The following is a 23,619-nucleotide window of genomic DNA, read 5'->3' as shown; positions in this document are numbered from 1 at the left end:
GGCAGATGGTATAAATTCGATCTTTTACAAAGTAGATTCAGTCAGAAATCGTCGGTTTACTGAACAAAGAAGCTCTTCACGATGTTTCATTTAGTTGCAAAGATATTCCTGGTTTTGAGTTTTATCGCTTTCCTAGTGTCCGCCAGAAATTTTGCGGAGTCCAAAGACGCAATTCAAGGTCTCGACTTAGAGAAGTACAGCGAGAAACAGGTCAAAGGCTGCTACTACTACAACAATACGCTAGGTATCTGCTTCGATGTTCAACAGCATTCAATGAGGCTTCTGAAGACTACCGGAGAAAACATTTTTGTTGACCAAGATCTTTATCCGGACTCTTTCTTCTACCAAGTACTGGATCAGGCATTTCTCGGGTATGAAGGCAACCGTTTTAGATGAAATTGTCGAAAGATCTTTCTCTAACCTTCTAGATGAACTGAACGTGTGAATACCCGTTTCAACGTTTTCCTTTCAAATTGAAAAAAAAAATAATGTACTAATTAGAACCGCCTGAAAGGGCTGTTGGCTGTTTTTTAATGCATGTATCTGTCCTCGGTTTCCTCACGAATTGTCGTGCGTCACATTTCTTATTTTGTTAATAACCCTGGATCTACGAGGAACTCTTTCAAGTAGCTCTAATAAATAACTATTAGTGATTGCATGCGCAAGCAAATTTTACCTTTTAAAATGATCATGAGTAACACAAGTTCCCATGAAATTTTTAGTAACAATTATTAAAAAAACACAGCTTGACATGTTCCGTTGATTCATGTTTTTTTTTTCTTCTCTTCCAAGTGTTGACGGGGTGATGGTCTATATTCCAAAGGACGTTCCAAGAAATCGCGAGGAACTCCTGGGTTATTTAGCGCTGATGAAAGCTTCCCCTCCTGAACAACGACAGACCGAAGAACTTGAATCCACAAAAGCTCACTACGAAGAGGCCATGACTGAGCTCCACTACACCCCAGAAATTCAGCTGCTTGAGCTACTTCAAGAGGCGCTCAGGGATAACAGTACCCAACTGGAAATCCTCAAGTCATTTTATGCCTTAAGCCTCCACCTGCTAAGCTCATCGAACGTACAGGTCCCAGCCGAGCTTAAAGTTGAGCTTAACTTGCACGATCACCACAGGCAGAAGCGCTGCCTGGACTTGAGAAGCGATCCATACAGTAACAACTGCCGAGGTATGTGTGGTCCAAGGTGCTGGTGCTGGAAATCTGTCTGTGGTGACTGCTGCTGGAATCAAGGATGTTACGAGCACGACCTGTGTTGTGGTGCTAAAGGTTATCTTCATGAATACTGCCGTCGCCCGTTTAAACATGGTTTTAACTGTTATAGTTACGGCGCCTACCCGCAATGCATGCACTGAGCTATTTCGTATGGTCAGTGATTTTCGCTATAGCAGCAGTTTAGGATCGATTACCTGTCACGAGTCAGATTTTGCTTAATTACGCTCTTAAAATCGAAGATACTGAGATTTAACAATAGCACCAGGTTTCCTCATTAGCTTTAGTGTCAATTCCCATAAATTGTGTAATAATTAAGATTGTTTAGGTAATCTACATTGCAAAAGCCCGATGGAAATAGTTCGAACGACATGACATTTCATCTTTAATGATCTATTGAAAATTTGTCATTTCAGTCTGTAGGGTTAAATTTTTTTGGCGAGTTTATATGGTGATAAAATAAAATTGTCCATATGGATGAAACTACGGCTACTCGTCTAGATCTTTGACTCATACTAAAGAAAGGAACTGGGTTTATCTGAAGAAGACCAAAGCTCTTTACACTCTTTCAATGACCGACATAATGAGGAGGGTGAAATAATTTGGATGAACTCATTAACATACCGACTAAGCCTGAAGAAAGATCCATGATCCAGATTTCGTTTAGACAGGCACAATCCGGAATCCGCGCCAAAATTCACAGCTGATCCACGATCCACTGTGTTTTCAAAATCCGCGAATCCCCTGATTTACCGCAAAAATCCACAATCCGTGCACTTTTTGAGGCCCAATCCGTCGTCCGAAAACCCATTCACCGCCTCGTAATGCAACATGTTAGCAAGAACCTTTCTCGCCCACGACTCTAAATTTTAGCATTCTAGGCGAAGTGTTTAACTATGCCCTAATTGGATCTTTCTATCGTATTTGAACTGTAAAACACTGAATATATTGAAGCAATCTTCTTTTATATATTGGAATACCCAAGATGTTCTCTAGCTTAGATTTCCGCACCAAAACATTCCACTATAACAGATACGAGTTTAGTGTTGAATGCCGGACCAAAGCCATGGTGTTAAAAACAACAGAACTGAACCAGTGCTAACGAGTCATGTGACAAGAATCATTCGATACACTGTTTCCACCGGTTGTGACGAATATTTCTTTAGCATCAGTTCCTTACATAATTGGGGACAAAACTGCCACAAAACCTTAAAAATTGCGCATGACTAATTACTAATGCTGACATCTCGCTCTTTTATTATTCCCTGAGTTTTAGTCAAACGTACAATACGCTATATCAAAACCCGATTTAGAATCTGGCGTCTCTTCACGGGTAGAAATGTTAGGAGTTAGGAAAGGATAATGGAGTTTGTGAGTGAAACAGTAGAATATATAAAAGAAAACTAAAACATCGGAACAAATCGTTTTATGTTTTCCCTTTTAATCCAACCATTTTACCACGGAGGCTATACTTTAATCCAAAAATTTAATAGGTGTTGGATTAGTTTTAAGGCCCTGTCCTCTCTACGCCGGGAAAATTTGAAAACGCAGCTTTATTTCTACGGTTAGACCCACCTTCCACACTAATCCGTCACGAAAACGGAGCTTTTCGAAAACGCTCTTCAAACCGGACGAATTTGAAAACGCCGGCTTTGCATTTTAGTGTGGACGGAAAACTTTTCGAAAACGGAGCTTTCCGAAGACGATGATATCACCCGAGTTTTCCTCAAACACCAATCCAAAATGACCGGTGTAGCGTGGACGGCAAACAATTGACGCGTTTTCAAAGTGAAAACGCCGTTTGCAAATTTCTCCAGCGTGGTGTGCACGGAAAACAATTTACGCGTTTTCAAAGTAAAAATGCCGTTTGCAATTTTTTTCGGCGTAGTGTGGACGGGGCAACGGACAGCTGAAAACAAGGACAGTGTCACCACTCAGAGATGTGCCGCATGAGTTCCATGTCTGTTTGCACAATAAGGTATATTCCAAAAAGAAGCAAAAGAGCAGACGACGGCCAACCTACAAAACAAAAGAGCAGAGGACTGAGTGGCTGCTATGGAGCAACTCTAAATGCTTCCATCCCACTGGATGGAAGCAGTGCTGGTTCATCGTTGGTCATCTGCTGCCCGACCACGCCGTCGCGAATGACGTCAAAGCAGCCACTTGAATTACACATGCAATAGTTATGCTCGCGGATTGATCAATTGAGCGGTTTTCACTTGAGTGTCGAAAAGTAACTGGTTTTTAATTACTACGTTACATGATTGGTTAAAAAACTCGCGCCACTTTTTCATCCAATCAGAAGTACAACCAAAACCAATCGTGACTCGCTCACAAACATTTTCCCGCGCTTTGCGTCAGCTACGTGGATTTGAAACGAGATCTGATTGGTTCACTGGACTGTCTGTGTCTTTTGTGATTGGCTAGAGCGATTACTTTGGTTTTGGTTATATGAAACTTGAAAACCGCTCCACGTTTAGAAAACCAATTAAAGAATCTTAAACTTAACTCAAAACATTTTGCGACTAGAGGAAAACATTTTACTGCCGTTTAGTTATCTATAGTTGTTTTCTCCACGTACCGAAAAAGAAGATTCTCTTGATGTAAAACCAAACAGGATCAGGGCCACAAAGAAACACTAAGTTACTTAAAATGAGACTGGTGAGAGTCACAACGCCAAACAGGGCGCGAACTCGGCGTGACGCGGCCGGAGATAGCTTGTCCTATTAAAAAAAAAAATAGAAACAAAAAATTCAACAAACAGCATGTGGACTACAACACAGTCTAATACATCACAAAGAATTTTTATTTTTAAGAGAACACGCAAAGTACTGGGCCTCGCCCACACCACGCAGGAGGAATTTGACATCGGCCTTTTCACTCTGATAACGCATCAAGCGTTTTCCGTCCACACTACGCCGAAGAAATTGAAAACGCAACAATCACCGGTCATTTTGGATTTGTGTATGAGGAAAACTCAAGCAGGGAAATCACATGATTACCATGAATTTATCGATTTCTTAACCCTTTGAATACCAAACTTTCGCCAAAAAATACCGTTTTTAAGCGTTTAGTCAGGTTTCTTAGCTGCCATGACGCTAAATAAGCCTAACTTTTGCTAAAAAAGCTTTTTTTTCACTAAAAGGAGAGATTTTTCGAGGATTAGGTACAAAATTGAGCAAAACTTCAAGTCCGGGCTTTTTTTTTTGCCATTAACCGTTCTCAATTTCGTTTGTTGAACCTTTCCTTTCTGTTGTTCTCGGCCCTTTTACACTGGCTACCTTTTGCATTGTATGTTCTTTCTGGCTGCAGTGAAAAGTTGGATGTTAATTACGGGCGAAGCCTAGAAATGGACCTTGATCAATCATAGGCGTTGTGGACCATTTTACCACCGTTTTTGCACCAAACCTGACAACGTTGTTTTTCGATTTGCGAATGTCGTCGATATCTAAACCTGACCATTGCGCGGAAAGGGCTAGCCTAGCACTACTATCTGCTTATCAAGAATATCTGATGACATTTAAATTCATGACGTCACAAGTGGTACAAAGAGCACGATCATTAATTACGCATATCTGCGTAGTTGTTATTCAAAGGGTTAAAGCTCCGTTTTCAAAATGATTTCCGTCCATTGAAAACGCAAAGCTGGTGTTTTCAGTCAAATTTCTCCGGTTTGAAGAGCGTGTTGGAAAAGCTCCGTAGACGGTAGGCCTAACCGTAGAAAAAAAAGCTGCGTTTTCAAATTCCACCTGCGCAGTGTGGACGGGGCCTTAAGAAACTTACCTCGAGTCGCTTAACAGAAGGAAGCAGCAGCACAATGCCTGCCAAAGATTCCACCACCACTCCAAGCCAGTTAGGAATACACCACCACATGGTGTGCATGTTACTACCATGCCATAACCATATAAAGGCAAAAGCGAGAAACGAGCCCGCGATTTGACGAGCAAAACCCTTACGGGACCCTCCCACGGGCACGTAAATATACCTGCAATAAGGAAAACCTGGTGGTCACTGTCATTTTCGGAAGAAGTTGAACCAAAATGTAGACAACCGAAGATATCTTATAAAACCCATTCTTTACCTCTTCATCCAAGTGTTCAGACCCCTGTCAAAGTACCTGGAAAATTGAGCAAAGCAAACACAAGCATTAAGAGATGTTTGAAACGGTTTCGGCAGCCTAAAAACAAACCTACCCAGTAAAGGGGCACTATGACTGCCCGGCCGACAAGAGCAAACTTAAAAGACATATTTTCCTGATGGAACTCAAAAATAATTGTCTCGTTTTGTTAGATTGCCGTGCAAGTGCACTGAAACTATAACAGGGGCATTATAATGATACACACATGTACAAAATTTGTGACATAACTGTCTGATCGTCCTAAAAAAAAAGTCGTCCTACCTCGGAACAAATGAAAAAAGACAATTACAATTTGCTCTCCCTTCAACAATACATGATTTTTCTGTTAGTGTTTTAGAGCATTTTGAATATGTCTTGAATTCTTTGAATTTGAAACCATCTTTTTGCAATAAATGCTAAGAATACCTTAGTAAATATGTTTCTATCTCAGGTTGTCATATATAGCAGGTGATGACAGTTTATGAGAAGCATCTAGTTTAGCGCGCCCTCAATGATCAATAAGTCCTCGTAAAAGTAATTCTGTCACAAGATCGATAGATTTTGCGACATCTCCGAAATTTTCACTTCATGTTGTTCAGCCGCCTTGGCCACCTCACTCAGTAATGGTGATAGTTCTCTTTAAAAATGGAAATGGGTATCCACCTTTTGACCCACTCCACCATCCAACTGCATCCCACATTAATCGAAGTAAATCATTCAACCCTAAAAGAGACCAATCTAGACGTGGCTCGAGCTTTATTTGACCCCTAAAATATACCACTTAAAACTGAATAGGCTGGATTACCAACCGCTGCCCAAAAAAGGAGCCCGTACTAGTAGACTGGACTCGAGAGACCGGTGGACATCGAGCCTAAAAACGGAAATAAGAGCGTTTCTTTTATTATTATTTCTTCGAGTGCACCCTAACAGATACTTTGACCGCTGAAAATAGTGGGGTTTCGTCATCAACACCCTAACTGAGACCAGAATCCTTGCCGGATTTTATAGCGAGACGACAAGCATCCACGACCTTTTGATATGGGACTCCCCCGGAGCATGTTTCTAACCCGGGAAACAAATTGTTGCCCTGCCCAAATTTTCGTGATGAATCAGTCTTACTTTCACATGTCTGTGAAGAGATACAACGTGGTTACACATCTTGGAGGCAAAGGAACCTCGACCCGGTCCATACGCGCCAACACTCCTGTACAGCGGTAGAACACCTTGTACTTAACGAGGAAGATTTGCAGCTGAGAATACATAATACCAGTCAGGGCCCAATTAGACAGGGTGCTAAATATGCTGGGGTCATGTGTGAAAGCTGTCGAGTAGATGAAGTGTAAATAGCCCTCCAAGAAAAAGTACCACCATAATGTACGGGCTGAGTCCCAGATAAGAGATTTGATTTCCTCCTTTGAAAATGGCTTGTAAGGTTGATAAAACTAGAAAGGCAAACACGCAGATTTAAAAGTCGAAACACAAACTATTAGCCAGGAATATTTCATTAATTATTAAGTATTATTTGTTTTTTTTATTAGTCTTGTGACAAGAAGACAACTGCTGTTTAATTGACAGTTGGAATACTCTCAGAACTTTACTCAGTAAAGTGCTCCAATAATTTCCAGTCGCAATGAAAATTTGACCACAACCAAGGTTGTATTCATAGAACAAACCTAGGTCAGTTTTTGCCTGGGATCGACTACCAGCCCATGCTTGGGAAAGAGCCCGCGTTCTGAGCCCCACTCCGAGCCCGGAATGAAGACCGGACCCGAGAGAGCGACGGAAATCGGACGTAGTTATTGGCATTCTCTACAGTTGCAAGACATCGTATTTCGTAGTGGGATATTTTAGATTGAACACAACTGCAAGAAGACATGCAGCTAAATACAGGAATTTTACACCATTAAAATGCTGACCATTTTCTAGTTAGCGCTTACTCAAGCTAACCAGAGCGCTAATGAGCCTTAACAGAGCACTACTCAGGCTAATCGGGATGCCATTAAGGCTAATCACAGTGCTGGTTAGGCTTACCAAAGGGGTACTAAGCGGGTTAACCGGAGTGCATTTGAGTTTGGTACAATCCCTGTAGCCGCTATTGCAAGAGGTTGCGTCGCCATGTTGATTGGGTCATGGTGGTGAAAAGGCTAATTGGAAGCGGGTTTTTCAGGGCTCGTTTTTAGTGGGGAGGCGTCAGTCTGTGCTCTGACATCTTTGTGACAAAACAGCCAATCGATTCAACCACGCATTATATTTAATACATTCAAAAACAAGAAAGTGAGCTGGAGGGTTATCGAAGCATTTTTGACCCTCATCACCGTATACAATCAAAACCACTCACCGTTTTCTGAAAAGTATCAAAAGTGACAACTGGACCATTGGCAAATAACGGTAAGTAAAAGTTATACACAAGTAGATCCATCAGTGTGTAAGGCTTGACGGGTTTATCTTTGTCCGACTCACGTAACCGCCAGCAGTAGTCCATGCCAAAACTAATACAACGCAGATTCGCCATCAAGGACACAAATAATGTAAAATTCCTGATATCTGAGCTGGTGCTGAGGAACTGAAGCTGAGTAAACAAAAAAAATTGAAACGAAAGTGTTTCGACACGTTTCCATTGCTTCCATTACAGCAGTTATTAGAGAGCTTGAGCAAACCACGACGCCAACGACAAAGAGAACGCAACCAAACAAAAAGCTTAACAAGTAGAACAATGGCTGTGCACGTGCGTTATAAATCCGCGTACATTTCTTTGCCGTCCTCTGCAAAACACAACGTGAAATGAACAAGTTCTGCGTACTTTGAAGAACGCAAACGACGGCGACCAATTTTTCATATTTTCATTTGGAATTGAACGCCAACGTTACGCATTTAGCTAGACCGATAGACGTACTGAACAGATCTAGACAACTGAAAAAATTTAAAGGTAAAATACAAGTTCTTTTTTACCAGCCGTTGTCCTCGGGATCGCTGTGGTCAGTACTTAAGCTCTTTATTGTTGACAAGTAGACTGAAAATTATCTGTATCCTACCTCCACAATAAACCTCGTCACGGCCAAGCTACCACGACAACTGAAAACATTCGCTTCAAGACGTGAAAGGAACTTATATCAGGGGTACCCAACGGAAAGTTTCGGTTAATTATCTGTTCGGATGGTCTTTTCCTCCCTCCGATTTTCTTATAACCTCGAACTTCCATGAAATGAGAAATTTAATACCTGCTGTTCTCTGACTGATCAAGAAGTCGTTTTGGATACCCCAAAAAAGGGTCAGCTATTATTTTCGGAAAGGCAATAAGACTACAACATTTGTGGACATACCGTAGTTGTTCTGTTCACATCACAGCTTGTCTTACCTGCCATATTTTAGCAGCGTTGATTTGCAGAGAAAGTAAAATGCCAAGATTGCAGACCCACACGGCAGTGATCGACTTGAAAATGGAACAACACACGTAAACAAGTAAGCAATGCCCAAGCATAAACATAACTGGCTTTAAACCGGTGAAGTACAGTAGAAAGGAAAGACTGAACAACAGGCAGTAACTTGCTTTGTGCTGAAAGGCAATACAGGCAAACGTTCAACAAAAATTTGACTTAAATTAGATTTAGTACAGCGAGATAATAAGAAATGCAACTAGCACTGGAAAAGTTGAAAATTTACAGAGTATGTAAATAACATGTAATTAACATGTAAATAATCAAAAAAGACTGTAAAGAATAATTTACATGATTTTTCCCCTTTTACATGTTTTGGAGGTTTCATGTAAATAACATGGAAATATTTTAAGTGAAACATGTAAATGATGAAGAAAACACTGTAAATGTTTCAAAGCAAAGGGCTAAGATCATGTAAATAACATGTAAACTGTTCCTGCAAATACTGTAAATAGCCTGTAAATTTCTTGTGATTCAACCTGGAAACCCGTAAATAACATGTAAATTTAATACAGGGAGGGTGCCATAATACTGTAAATAACATGTAAATAAAAAAGGGGAGGCTGTAAACAACATGTAAATAAATAAAGGGAGGCTGTAAATAACATGGAAAACGAAAACAGGAGCCTGTAAATAACATGTAAATCGAAGAAGGGAGCCTGTAAATAACATGTAAATCGAAAAAGGGAGCCTGTAAATAACGTGTAAATCGAAAAAGGGAGTCTGTAAATAACATGGAAATCAAAAAAGGAGCCCATAAAGAACATGTAAATCGAAAAAGGGAGCCAGTAAATAACATGTAAATCAAAAAAGGGAGCCTGTAAATAACATGTAAATCGAAAATGGGAGCCTGTAAATAACATGTAAATCGAAGAAGGGAGCCTGTAAATAACATGTAAATCGAAAAAGGAAGCCTGTAAATAACATGTAAATGGAAAAAGGGAGCCTGTAAATAACATGTAAATCGAAGAAGGGAGCCTGTAAATAACATGTAAATCGAAAAAGGAAGCCTGTAAATAACATGTAAATGGAAAGAGGGAGCCTGTAAATAGCATGTAAATGGAAAAAGGGAGCCTGTAAATAACATGGAAATCGAAAAAGGGAACCTGTAAATAACATGTAAATTGAAAAGGGGAGCCTGTAAATAACCTGCAAAAAGAAAAAGGGAGCCTGCAAATAACCTGTAAATTGAAAAAGGGAGCCTGTAAATAACCTGGAAATGGAAAAAGGGAGCCTCTAAATAACATGGAAATCGAAAAAGGGAGGCAGAAACCCTGTACGATAAATGACTTGTAAATAATAACTTGAAGAAAAATGCATGGAATTTACTGTTTTATTGTAATCAAATCTGTTGACCTTAATTATAATAGTAGAAAATATGCAAATTTATACAGAATCAGAAATTTATTGCAATCAGAACAAACTCAGTAAAATTCAAATAGTTTTTATATGCCATGAATAAGGTTTACAATGTATACATTGCAAAAAATAAAACACGTTTTCTTTTCTATCTATCCATAACAAGACGACTTAAATGTAATTTTGTGCATGGCCAAAATATTTTAAAACACCATGACTGAGCTCCTTTAACCGAATTCAAGCACTTTTCATAAAGACTACTAAAATTCAAGACCTTTTCCAGATTGTGCGAAACCATGTCATATTCAGCTCAATGAGGTGACAAAACAAAAACTATTCCTCACCTGGGAAAGAAATCGTGAAAAAATTATTCCCCCAATTGCGTGAAGCAACATCGCAGGCATCAAGGATTCTATTGCACTCAACCAAAATTCCCACTCAAAATCAGTCACATCCTGCAAACAAAACAAAAGCATTCAATCAACGTGCTCTCATCAATCAAAGCAATGAGCTTACTCTTTCAGAGACGCCCAAAAGTGTTACTGTACAACTGCCATGAAATTCAAGACATTTTCCGGCGAATGATATCCACGAAGACGTACAACAATATTAAAGCACAAATATAGCTGGAAGACCAAAATAGCTAACTTTTACCAATCGTATCAATATCAGGAGATGTGGTCAGAAATGGTAAAAATATTACAGGAACACAAAACGCATTCCAAAAGAAGGGGCACAAAATAATCCAGGCATTATACTAACTCCCTGATCTCCCCTTTGAACTTTTGTTTAAACAGGCAATTTAACTGAATGATATTTAGGTTCTCCTCTTCATTTGAACAGCTTTAATTTAGTATTTCGTGGCCCTATATTTTTTCGTTCGCATTTACTTTCGTCAGTTGTTAGAATAGTGTACTAGTAGCAGTAGTAGTATTGTATCTGTTAGTTGTATTATTTTTAGTTTCGTCCCTATTAGTAATATCGTTGTTATTTAGAATTAATTCCTGTGAAAAAAGGTTGTTATATTGTTAGTGTTGTAAGCAGATTATGTTGATCGGTATTGTAATTTGTAAGTAGTGATGGTGATGTAAGTAACTTTACTTTTTGTAAAATTGTACATAAAGTGTAGTATCACAATTAAAATATATATATATTTATATATATTCTTGAATGAACATGGTTGTTGGTAAAGTAAGCACAATGTAGCCTCCTGAATGTTCAGACACAAAAATTTTTAAAGTATTCCAACCTTCTTTCTTCCAAGAATTTGCCATCCTTCTTGTAAGTCTTCTGCATAGATCTCATCTTTATGATCTGTGAAAATTTAGTACACACACACAAAAAAAAAATTCGATCTATCATTGTTTTAAAATATTTGTTTTATAAACTTTATAAACAAATTTCATAAATTTCAAGGTTCTTTGAAATTTCCAACAATAGTGCAATCTAAAGTTAATCATGATGTACATAATCACCCACTTCCCCTTTGGGTTTTTGGTTGACCTCCTTAGATGGAGTATCATCCCTAAACGTCCGCATACAAGCTACATGTAAGTGGACCATCAGGCCTTAGTTTTCCTGGTTTCAGTAGCATGAGGTGACTAGGAGTATTTCTACTTGCCCCTGGATGGGATGTGAGTCCATCGCAGGGCTACAGTGAACTTTAAAGTTCACCGGTACCCGTTTATACACCTGGGTAGAGAGAGGCACTGTGAGAGTAAAGTGTCTTGCCCAAGAACACAACACAATGTCCCCGCCCAGGGCTCGAATCTGGACCACTTGATCTGGAGACGAGCGCACTAACCATGAGGCCACTGTGCCTCCCATTCATCATTATTCCTGGGTTGGAGAAAATTTTTGCATGAAGGAAAAGCAGGAAAAGGGAAAGAATATTTAGAGGATTTTTATTGGTCAGGACCTTAATGGTGAGTAGGGGAAAGGTTGGTGAAGGAAAATCTAAACCTCAGACTGCCTCACAAAATTGCCCTGAAAATCATGGCTCCCTCCTCTTAACATTTCCTGGTCAACCAAATGGGAAGCCAGTCACATATGCATTTAAAACGCATTTATATAATCAACCGACAGACCTACATGTAGGAAGATTGTGATTATTCTCAAAGGGCTAATATTGTTGCAGCCTGCGTGCACGTGCAGTCCCAGCAAAGACTATGCAGCTACAGCCCATTGCATTCCTTGCGTTCTTCCTGGGAGTGAATCCCATATAAAAATGATGGGGATGCAGTTTTGGTAGCTCTTAGGGAGTTCAGCCTCAAAAGGTCCACAGCATTTGAGCTTATTTGCAGTACCTTTTAGGGTATTGAACCAAAAAAAAAATATGACAGGAGGTCATGTTTTGTTTTAGAATTGGTACCTCTTAGAGGTGAAAATAATTCAAGCCACACTCACAAAGCAGGATCTTGGCACTCATTACGGATTTTTTTTTTTTTCAAAATTTCTGATAAGCATCCCCATCCTTTTTTTTTTATGATACTGGAAACTGTCAGGGTTGTCATTAAGTTTTGATTCACCTGTAGCCTTGATCTTCACACCGGTAACAATTGGAGTGAATTGTATAGACTACAGGCAAATTCACCTGTAACATCAAGGACCCATCAAACATACTCTCAGCTTCAGCAGGTGTTACAGGTTACACCCCTTATCAACAGCCCTTTCAGGCCCCAACTGGGTTAGAACTCTGTTTTATTACATAAAAGTCCTACCGGTAAGCTTGTCGGACCCTTCTTACCTTGAGATGCTATAAAGACAGTATACATGGTATACAACAACAGTGAAATCCACAAAACCCAGTACAATGAGATCTCAAGTAAAGGCAAGGGACCATGTTTCCTGTTCTGGTTCCTCTCATTCCTGCTGGTGGCAATCTTTTCCATGTCAGGAGTACTCATCTAGCAAGGAAATAAAGGTGGAGGGATTTATGCTAACTGAGAAAAAATGAAACAGTTCAGCCATAAGTTTAATTATCACTTTTATCTAGCTTGCCTATTAAAATAACTCTTTAAATGAATGGAATAATGACAGAGACAATCCAACATCATCATGTGCTTCAGTAACATGACCAATTCTGGAGTACGTTCAAGCCCAAAGCATTGATTCTCCACATCATACCTCAAGAGTTCGAGGATCATGTGTACTAAAGGCATCTGAGATCGAGAGTCAGTCGATACCCTAGACTGATACCCTCAATCAACCCTTGATTGGCCCTATATCGACACTCGATCGATACTTGATCGACACTCCATCGACACTCTATTGACATCACAGTCGACAGTCAGTCAACAGTCGACTAATTTTCAACCGACTGTTGATCAAGTGTTGATTGAGTGTCAATCAAGAATTGATCAAGATGTCCATCAAGTATCAATCAAGATATCAATCGAGGGTATCGATCGAGAGTATAGATCGCCACTCTACTGCTGATGCCTATAGTACACATGATCCGAGTTCAACACATTTATGTTTGTGCACCACACCTGAACAAAATAATATTCAGAAGTGAAGAATGATCATCACAGTAAATTTTCCAATTTAAGCAACTGGAAAGAAGAAGCCTGAAAAAAAACAGGGCTTCAACGGGATTCGAACCCGTGACCTCTGGGATACTGGTGTGATGCTCTACCAACTGAGCTATGAAGCCACACATTGGGAGCGAAACTCGACACGTGCCAACACATCACAAAATACTCGACACATCACAAAATAATATTCATATTTTAAAGGTGCACTTATTAAGGAGGAGTGCTTAATGAACATTTAATACAGGCAACTATGTAACGAAGTATGGTACCCAACTTGCTCTGCACGTTCTGCATAAGACTTTGTTGTGTGGTGAGAAATTTAAACTTACAGTGCACTTGCCTCAATATGTACCCAGGGGTAAATGAGCGAATTGATAAAATCAGGATCAAAAGATGAGGCTCACTGAGTATTTCAATGCACCTAAAAACTCTTTTAACACCCACAAGCAAAAGCTAAATGGAATGGGGTGGCTGTATGGTGAGGTACATTCCACAGTAGTGATAAAGATGACACTCTCAAACACCAGTACCCATAAAGAGTTTGGACAGTATATTTCGCATAATTAGTTGGAAGAGGAAGAGGGAAAATGGAAATAAAATAGAATGGCTCTTGTGTACCAGAGACAACCCTTTCCCCGAGTTACCCTGGCGGAGTTAACTTTTCACTGATTTCTTTGCAAAATTCAACCAACCGCTTACACGAGGATGACGAACCAGACTTGGGGGTGAGACAATTCAGGTGGGCAAGTTGACTCGCCTTGGCAGCTAAAGTAACCAACAACTTTTCTTTGAGTATACATAAACACTTTGGCTCACCTAACTGGAACAACTCTCGGCATGGCGAGTGTCACGTAATGCCTAGATTTAAGATTTAAAGCAGCAATTTGTATCAAAGAAGAGAAAATTAACTCAGCAAAACTACTCTGATCAAATGAGTGAGGGAAACTTAAACAAAGAGGGATAGTTGCACATTTGATTATTCAATAAGAGTTACGAATAATCAAGCAGGGTCAACTTTTACTCGGCCTACATGGGCTACATTTTCTCATACAAACACTTGATAAAGTTGCCTCAGGGGGAGGGTTATCCCGGGTACCCGAGACCATACAAATGGGACCTGTGTTGCCTCAAAGAACACCCCCACGATTTTCAAAGGGGAAGGTCCATAAACAGGACCTTAACTTAGGGCAGCTTCAATGGCAGATTCCCTCCGATGGCTTGGATTTGAATAATTGATTTAATTACTTTTAAAGAGGACTAGAACTTAAAAATCTTGCTCGAATTTCGATCCAGGGAGGCATAAGTTTCCATGCCGTGAATCAAGTTTTTACTGGGCGTTTTAAAAGCACTCACCAAAGAGAAAGGGACTGATGACCCCAAACTACCGATACATATGTACTGTATCTTACTGAAAACAACAATCTTCAACGAGAGATGTAGGAATGTGGGATACTGACCTTCAGCATGCGATCCAGCTTGTCTCTTCTACCAGTACACGTGAGCCAAGAGCAACAAAAGTTCTGGTGACAGCGACTTTCGGAGCTAAACGGCTTCTGTTAATTATGTTCCCGTAGTACACAGTGCAAACTATGGCCAGCAATACTTCATCCAGGTTGTTGTTAACATTATAGGCTATTGCACTTATTGTTATCACTAAATCACGAACAACAAGAACCAAAAGTCGGAACAACACCAGTTTTGCAAATGTGTAAAATTCGCCCGACGATGACGGAAGGCTCTCCGTTATTTTGCTTCAAAACAATAATAAACTTTTCTCTTTTCCCGAAATTTTTGCTTCAAAAGTCGAAGTAATGTGTCTGCAACATCCTTCCATACCCAATATAAAATGAAACGAAACTGATGGTTTACAAATAGAGGGAAATCATGAGTAATCGAAACGCCATTTTCTCGCTTTGTGAAGCGAGCCGCGAGGCGCAGTTTAAACCGGATGTGACGTCATTTTTTGTTGGATGATACCTATACGAAAGTTTCAGGAGTCTTCTGCCCCGCCCCTGTGCGTCTGTCCTCTTATTGATGATGAATTGCGTCATAACATCGTCAAAGTGGCTGAGGAACCACGAGCCCCAGGTGAGTGGTTCCGCAATAAAGTTTGACAACATTATGACGAAATTTATCATCAATAAGAGGACAGACGCATAAAAAACTGAAGTCAATTTGTTATTTACAACAACAAGACCCCAAAATGGTCAAATGCCGGGAATAAATGAGGAGAAAAGACGCCGTAAACTTGCCGTAAACAAAGATAAGTGAATTTTATTCAAAATGACGCGAACATTATCAATAGCTTTCCTCGCTTTTTGATTGGCTACTTAAAAAAGTCAATAAAATCTCATTGGTTCAAAAGTTGACAGTTTGACAGCTGAAAGTTGAACTTGAAAGCTTGCATAAATTAAACTTTTATCTTATCTGATTGATGATAAAAATGAACCAATCAGCGCGCGAGAAATTAGGCAGTTATTGTAAAAAAAAGGATTTTAATATAATTTCCAGAGGTTGATTGGTCGAAAGGCTCATCATATGACGCTATATTCACCCCGCTAGAGCTTGGTTACTAAGCTCGCCATCTTTGCCATCTCGGCAAGTAAACATGGCGGACAGGTGCTAAATGAAGTTTTCATTTATTCGAAAGACATCACTCCAAGTTCAGGATATTTGAAAGGATGGAGAATTTTCAAAATGACTGCTGTCGCCCTCGGACCAAAACTCTTCTCAAGAACTCGTATTCAAGGCTTTTAAGAATCGTAAACGTAGTGGTTGCGTCGATCGCCAGCAGGTCAGATCGATTGACCGAAATTTATTTTTCTTCAAACTAAATCTACCCATTTTTAGGCGATGATGACAACTGTGAATGAAGTGAACAACGATAAAACAAAGGTACTGGATGAATTACATTTTCGCAGTCTTTCGCTCGTTTGCTTTACTGCCGAACTCGACGAGTAAATTGATTCACAATCAATGTACATGTAAGCTTATTATTAAAACTACGGCTGCATACGTGTATCCACCCGAACAGTTGCGTCTGTATTTTTATGTTTTAGTCCGTTATTTTGTAGTCCTTGATATTCACGTCTGAAAATTATACTAAAACAATTATTCGCCTCAGGCTTACTGAATATTGGTGAATAACTGTTATGTATTGTATTGATTGTGCGCAGCGCGAAAAACGGCGAGAGAAAAAAAGGAGAGAGGGGGGCTTGGTGCTAGGAGCGAACAAACGCCTGGAAGAATCTCAGTCATAAGCACGTGTTAATACTTGTCGACAAAATTGGAAGAAAACTAGACTACGAGCAGTCCCTCTTTCGCTTTGTCCGTCGTGAGTGGCGCTAAAGAGAACTGCGAGAAAAAAATGGCCACGCGAAATCCTGGGGGCGAGGAGCGCTAAATGACCAATCAAAGCGCGCCCAGTAACTGTAGCTTCCATTGTAGGCTAAGTAACGGGAGATACAGTAAAATGGTAAATTTCTGAAGAAATTCTACTTCTCAGTAAGGGTTTTTTAAAACATTTGACAATAAAAATAAACGGTAAAAGTTTGCGACGCTTCGACCGTTCTTCGGTCATTATCAAGCAAGATGTAAGAAGTAAAATTTACATAGACATATATAGCTACAAAGAGGTAAGAATGTGTGAAAATCATTAATGAAGTAAAAATATGTAAAAAGTATGTAAAAGAATTTACAAAGTAGTGCTTAGAACAATAAAAAGCATGTAAAACTAATTAATAAAAAAAAAGATTATTTAAAAACTTTCGCACGAATAGAGTCAGATTGTACATTGAGACTTGGTCTCAGTTCATGAATAAAAAACATTTCAAAAATAAGACAGTCAAACTTGGTTGTACATTTCTTAAAATCGAAAAGTTATTAGTAAGATCTTTAGGGACCAAAGAATGTTCCTCGCGAAAATGTTTTCCAATTGATGACGATGGGTTTTTGTGCTCATCGACGCGTTGGTGCAAGTGCCGGCGCGTAAAACCAACATAACCTGCATCGCACAGGTCACATTTAAAATGGTACACAAGTGACTGTTGGTTAACGACTGGCGGCTTGACTTCACGTGATTTCAGGTCTCGCTCAATCTTGTGGCTGATGAAAACAGGTTGGATGGTGGTGTTTGTTTTCGTGCTAAGATCTTTCAGTTGCGTGCGAAGAAAATCAGCTGAAGCTTGGTCTTTGAATGGTAGGACAATCCGAACGGGCTCTGGACTGTTGTTGTCAGTCGGTGAAGGAACAGGTTGCTCAGAAACTTTGATGGCAATAAAGCGTGTTATGGTTGGATTAATTAAGTCATCTGGGTATTCAAGACGGGAAAACAACAACTTGAGACGATCGCATTCTTCGGAGAAGTAGGTCCAGTTAGAAGAAAGTCGAAACGCACGATCCAGCATAGTTTTTAGTAGGCCGCGTTTATAACGATCGTCAACATGACTCTTGTAGTGTAACAAGAGACGAGATTTTGTGGGCTTCACATAAACCTTTGTCTCAACGTGGTTGGATTTGTTGAGCAATTGCGTTCCAAGGAAAGGAAGCATGCGGTCATTTTCTATCTCCATTGTGAACTTAATAGAGGAGTGGCAATCATCGAGGAAACCTTTTATGCCAGTGTTTTCCTTACTGTAGTTTTCATGAAAATTAAATTTACACACATTACAACCAGGTTTTTTAATTATGTTTATTAAATCACGCCACAATTTCCTACAGTTGAGCAAGCATCTCACACAAAAAAAAAATACACGCAAAATGAAAAGCCCTCTAAGACGCAGAGCCTTTGATCGAGGAAGCTCTATTCTGACAAATAATACAATCTTAAAAACGACTTTGGCCGGCAAGGCTATTGGCTTGTCAAAGGTACATAGGTAAATCACAAAATTCTTCAGATTGGGCGAAAGAAACATATCTTGAGGAAGCTACTTGACGGATGTAGTAGAGCGTTCCAGGACAAATAAAGTTGCTTGGTCAAATCTACGGTTTAATCAGTTTCCCTTACTTTTAAATTATTTGTTTGATCCCCGCACTTCTTCATCGCCTGACCTCCTGTATCACCACCAAGAGCTCTTCATGCATTTCTTATAACCTCTAAATCCAGAGCATCTTAAGCCAATTGGTACGAGGCAGTAAGAACTGTAAGGTTTCTTCTTGCAACACAGGTCGTGCTCGTAACAGCCGCGATGCCAGCAGCAGTCACCACAAAACCACTTCCAACACGAGCATCCCTTGCCGCATAGTCCGCGGCAATTGTTTCTCGTTGGCTTTGCACAGCCACGTTTCTGCCTTTCGCCATCAATGGAACCATCTTCTAAGTCATACGGAGCTTTCAGGTCGGGCGGTGTCTCTACGTCGGAGGCCTTGAGTAAGTTAAGGCACAGGGAGTGGAATGACTTGAGAACTTCCAGCCTTGCGGAGTTGTCACCCAGCGCGGCTAACGCTCGCTCCAGTAGCTGGACTTCTGGAACATAGTGCAACTCACTCGTGGCTTGTTGGTAATGGCTCTTCAGAGCTTCGTATTCTGCCATTCCTTTTTGTCGTCTTAAAAAGGTTCGCCGCGCGTCTGGTGTTTCGGGAACGTCACTGGGAACGTAAGCCATAGAACCTTCATGCCTAAAAAAACACAAATTCCATTCAGAAAATCTGCATGTAATTTGCTATCAGTTTTCCTCCCGTTTTAGTCTTCAGTATTAATGTCTTGTATAGTACTGTTAGTACTATAGAGTACTCAGTATTTCTCTTGAATTAACGACAAAAGCGAGAAACGAGCGCCCACAAAGGGTCTGCTAAGATGACAAGGCTTAAAATTACTCTATACAACATGTTAGTATAGGCACAATGTTCAGCCACAGACCCTCACTGGAAATGGATGCGTTCAGCAGAGTCGTTAGATTTTATGTTGATTCCACACCTATCAAAATTTCCCTTTAGGTTGCTGACGTGGAATTAAGCGTCATCAAATGGTATGTTCAAAATATTTGTTCACCTGGCGGGCGTCAAACCTTGCAAGTCAAACAATAGATATTTTCCGGATATGAAATAATTGAGTTCCGCTCACGCGAGTTGATATAGCTGGTGGCTTCAAGCGAACAGTTTTTAGTGTTAAAAGCTTTTATCGATAATTTGTCACAAGGAATTAATTTTATTAGTATTCACTTCTGTCAGCTAACAATAAACATTCGATTGGAATGAGTTTTTATTGCCACAGAATATTGATTGTGTCTATAATATTTCAGATTAATATGATTAATGCTATGAACAGAAAAGCGACAATATCATTTTATGATTGGTAAAAATGAATAAATTTAATACTTCAGGGCGTTTAGCACTGTTTACATTTTCCTTTCGGGAAATGCATTTACCAGGGAAATCTAAAAGCAAAATATAATGGAAAGGTCGGGGAAATCCAACAAAGTACACTCGGGAAAATTCCAATCAAACTGGTAAAATTAATATTTTCAACTTCTTACTGCAGATCTTTCCTTCGTAAACAACTTAATTATTATTCACGTGTGTCTTATAACATCCTGTTTATATAAGAGGGAAAAGATCCTTTGTTCTAACTGAGGTGCAAAGTCACGATTGATCTATCTTAAAGTTAAGACTTCCTGTAACCTGAAATCAAAGCTAAACAATGCACTTCGCTCCACAGTTGGTTTCAAGTATCCCGATGTCAGCCCACAGTTTCAGCTCTGATGTCTTAACACTCATGTTTTAAGGGTTACAGTATGTCTTCGGAGTTGAAAATTTTCTCTTTCTTTTCGTTTTTCTCCGTAAAATAAACTTTTTAAATATGAGCTATAACAAAAAGAAAAGCAAATTCAAAAAGAGTCAATATTCAGTAAAAATTTTTTAATGGATTTGAGGGCTGTGTTTGTTTGTTCAGGATATTATTTTCAAGCGCTGTTAATTTCCACAAAACTTTATTTTCGCTGTATGGAGACACTTATACGAGTTACAAGTCAGATTAACTTGATTTGTCCGATTTTAGACAAATTTGGTCAGGGTCAGTTGAAACATTACTCTATATCCAGCAAAAGCGTGGTGGGGAATTTGACAATTCTTAAAATTATTTCCAAAAGTCATTTCCGCGAGGTCGCTCCCAAGCCATCTCACAGCAATTGTGAAAACCCCAACAAGCTTTCTAAGTGGTTGCGTTCTTGATCTCGAGAAAAATTAAAAAACTCCCAAAATATAAAAGATCGCGTTGAGTCAGCTGGAACTTAAGAAAGCTGATTTATAATTTCGAGTTTAGACGTCTCGAAACCTGTTCGATAATTCATTTTCCGAGAAACCTAATAATACTTTTGCATAACCAAATATTTTAGCTCTTATTTGATATGATTTAGGGTATCAGTGCTGTGATCACGAGGCTCTACTCCGTCGGGCTGCAGATACCCTTGAAGGTACACGGTTACCTTGGTTATATAGATAGTCTCTTAGTTTAAACAATAACGAACGATTTGATTTTTTTTTAATAAATGCGGCTGCAAAATCACTATATACAAATTCAAAATTCAGCATTCCGTACGTTCAATTTGATAAACAAAATATATGTTTGGAAAAGTGTTATGCGTGATCAATCTCAGTTCTCAAAACCTCTCTTGCATCGCCCGACCGACACAGATGATTTGAAAAACTGAAAAAAAAAATGGTTTTGCTTCATGGCCTGTTGCCATTTGTCGGGTCTTCTTTATACATATTCAAGTAACTCTGACTTCTAAATTAGTCTCATAATAGACTACGCGTACGAGCATTCGGTTGTTCCGCTCGACTGGAGAGGTTGAAGTTATGCAAATCGCCCCTCGATTGCTCTTCTTTTGCTCTGCATTCGTGTGTTCGCGTCGAACTATAACCACGTCTTCGTACGTTTTAGTTGTTGTTAACTTGTAGCTATTTCTGAGGTCAATTTTTTTTATTTTTTAATTTAACCCATCGCTTCACTTTTACAGGAAACATGGCGATGGGAAACAAACCATTTCGTGGGACTGACATAAACTGCTGAATTCCTGAATCAGACACATATTTTTAAACCATAAAAATACGAACCTTTAGAAATAAAACTTTGCGTAACCTTGCTGTGGTGTTTTTTTTTTTTAATTGCAAAACTAGACTTAATCGTAGTAGTTTGTTTCTACATTAGAGGTGTTACATGGAATTGCAGTTGTTACCAACACGTTAAAATTGTGTGTTAAATGAGTCAGTGCGATTACAAATATGGTATCATCCGTTAACGATCACGGTAGACTGTTTTTCAATAGACGTTTAATTTCAGCCGAGATCCAGTACTAACTGGAATTAAATAGTTCCTGTTATAAGAGAGCAGATGATTTCAGGGTGATGTTATTGTTTTGCCAGTGTATTCTTTGATTACTAACCCTAGGAAAATGTTGTTATCGCCAGTTATTTGCATACTCACAAAGCATTTTTAAAGCTTTTTAACCCAAAAACCGGTTACGTACCTTATTTCGTATTTTGGATTGTTTTGGCTGCCTTATATCCTGACCATTCAAACGTCCAATATGGATGATAAATAATTTTGCAGAACACCAAAACTGCGTATGCAAATGAGTTCTTTTTATTACGGCATATTTTAACGGACACTCTATATAAATTTTAACACCTCTTTTAATTAATTTCTGTTCTGAAACTTGTGAACAACTTAGTGTTCATTTATGGAAAAAGGCGCAATCAGTAAGGCCGCCTCTCTTCTCCTATTTTACCTTCTTATAGTTTTCGTTTCGAGACATTGCGTAATAATCACTACTTTCACGTTTTCTGTACATTCCGTTGTTATTAGTCGGGCGAACCGACTATAGGGTCCTATGGGTTTACCCTCGTATTTCGTAGGTCAAAGTATGAGTTATCGCTTTAGTTCTTGCTAACTGGACAATTCTTGCACTAGAAGAAGTATCAATTTCAACGTGTCGGAACTCTGGAGTAATAATTTTTCGTTTCAATTGCAAAACTCAATGACAGATGTTTCTGTTACTTTACGGCCGCCAAGGCTCAATAAGTTTTTTTCCGGATAACGCGCGAATGAAAAACTGCAGAGGTCTAATCTCTTGGCGAGTTTGGTTATCTATCAATCGTCTATCATATCCCAGATTCTTGACTTTATTTATTAAGGTTACTGTAGACCTTCAGGGGTGCCTTCCGGAAAATGCTTTCTTTACGCGCTGCTTTAACGAAAACCGCAGTAAACTATATATCCTTTTAAAGCTAATAAACTGTAGAATTCGAAAATAAAGGTCCGGTAATACGGGCAACATTTTCCTTCAACTTGTCTCGCAACATTGTTGCATTGCAAGTTGAAGCACATTGTTGCGCGTATTACCACGTTTGTGACCACCTTGTCTCGCAGCAAAATACAGTGTTGCAAGCTGAGGCAACAAGTTGCGCAAAGTAGACTCGAGTTCTACTTTCTGCAACAAATTTTAGTTTTGCTGCTCGTATTACCACTGAAGCTACGACTTGTCTCGCAACAAATTTGAATTCAACGCTTGTGATTGGCTGTCGCGAAGCGCGGCAAATAAAAAAAAACAAGACGGCCGGTGAAGGCGAGCCTGAATTCGAGGTAGACCAGTAACTCTCGGAAAGTCATAACTTTGTCCTTTACAAAGACCTCGAGGGCTATCATAGTCTTTGGGACACTTCGTTTGTCCCTTCAAAACAAGCAAGAAAAAAGGCAAAAGGCGTGGAAGAACTGTCGCAAAAATACAACTTTTCGCCTAGCTACTTGAAACGACACTGAACTTCATACTGAAAGAACTTCGCTGGCACGGAAAATTAAGAAGAAAATGACGGCCAGAAGTCGAAGTGGAACTTCGTAGAAATGCTGAATTATATTAAAGGAGGCGCCATCTTTATTTACACACGATTAAGCAATTATACCTATAGAATTCTGCAGACTTGCAACACTGTATTTTGCTGCGAGACAAGTTGGT

General features: G+C 39.4%; 2 protein-coding genes and 1 pseudogene across 3 annotated transcripts; 1 reads left to right on the top strand and 2 right to left on the bottom strand.

The window, feature by feature from the left end:
* The first annotated feature begins 776 nt into the window (after positions 1-776).
* On the top strand, positions 777-1,415 carry LOC145485415 (uncharacterized). Its single transcript, XM_081464081.1, has one exon. It carries the CDS (start codon positions 806-808, stop codon positions 1,364-1,366), a length of 561 nt encoding a protein of 186 aa, XP_081320207.1. The 5' UTR covers positions 777-805; the 3' UTR covers positions 1,367-1,415.
* Positions 1,416-2,548: 1,133 nt separating this feature from the next.
* Positions 2,549-13,039, bottom strand: LOC145485947 (protein-cysteine N-palmitoyltransferase HHAT-like; annotated as a pseudogene). The gene is made up of 10 exons (XR_014049241.1): positions 12,880-13,039; positions 11,383-11,447; positions 10,478-10,588; positions 8,696-8,893; positions 7,679-7,909; positions 6,460-6,782; positions 5,305-5,340; positions 5,007-5,208; positions 3,805-3,946; positions 2,549-3,242 (listed from the first exon to the last, which is right to left on the bottom strand). The product of XR_014049241.1 is annotated as a protein-cysteine N-palmitoyltransferase HHAT-like (transcript).
* A 4,978-nt stretch (positions 13,040-18,017) lies between these two features.
* Positions 18,018-19,287, bottom strand: LOC145485328 (uncharacterized). Its single transcript, XM_081464009.1, has one exon. It carries the CDS (start codon positions 19,270-19,272, stop codon positions 18,727-18,729), a length of 546 nt encoding a protein of 181 aa, XP_081320135.1. The 5' UTR covers positions 19,273-19,287; the 3' UTR covers positions 18,018-18,726.
* Between the last annotated feature and the right edge of the window lie 4,332 nt (positions 19,288-23,619).

Source organism: Orbicella franksi, chromosome 4 (genome assembly GCF_964199315.1).
Source record: "Orbicella franksi chromosome 4, jaOrbFran1.1, whole genome shotgun sequence".
NCBI lineage: Eukaryota > Metazoa > Cnidaria > Anthozoa > Scleractinia > Merulinidae > Orbicella > Orbicella franksi.
The sequence above is the reverse complement of the archived record's forward strand: the minus strand, read 5'-3'. Positions and strand labels throughout refer to the sequence as shown.

What these genes read in the sequence shown, in the direction of transcription:
- LOC145485328 (XM_081464009.1), bottom strand. Translation starts at nt 19,272, where the DNA reads ATGGCTTACGTTCCCAGTGACGTTCCCGAAACACCAGACGCGCGGCGA.
- LOC145485415 (XM_081464081.1), top strand. Translation starts at nt 806, where the DNA reads ATGGTCTATATTCCAAAGGACGTTCCAAGAAATCGCGAGGAACTCCTG.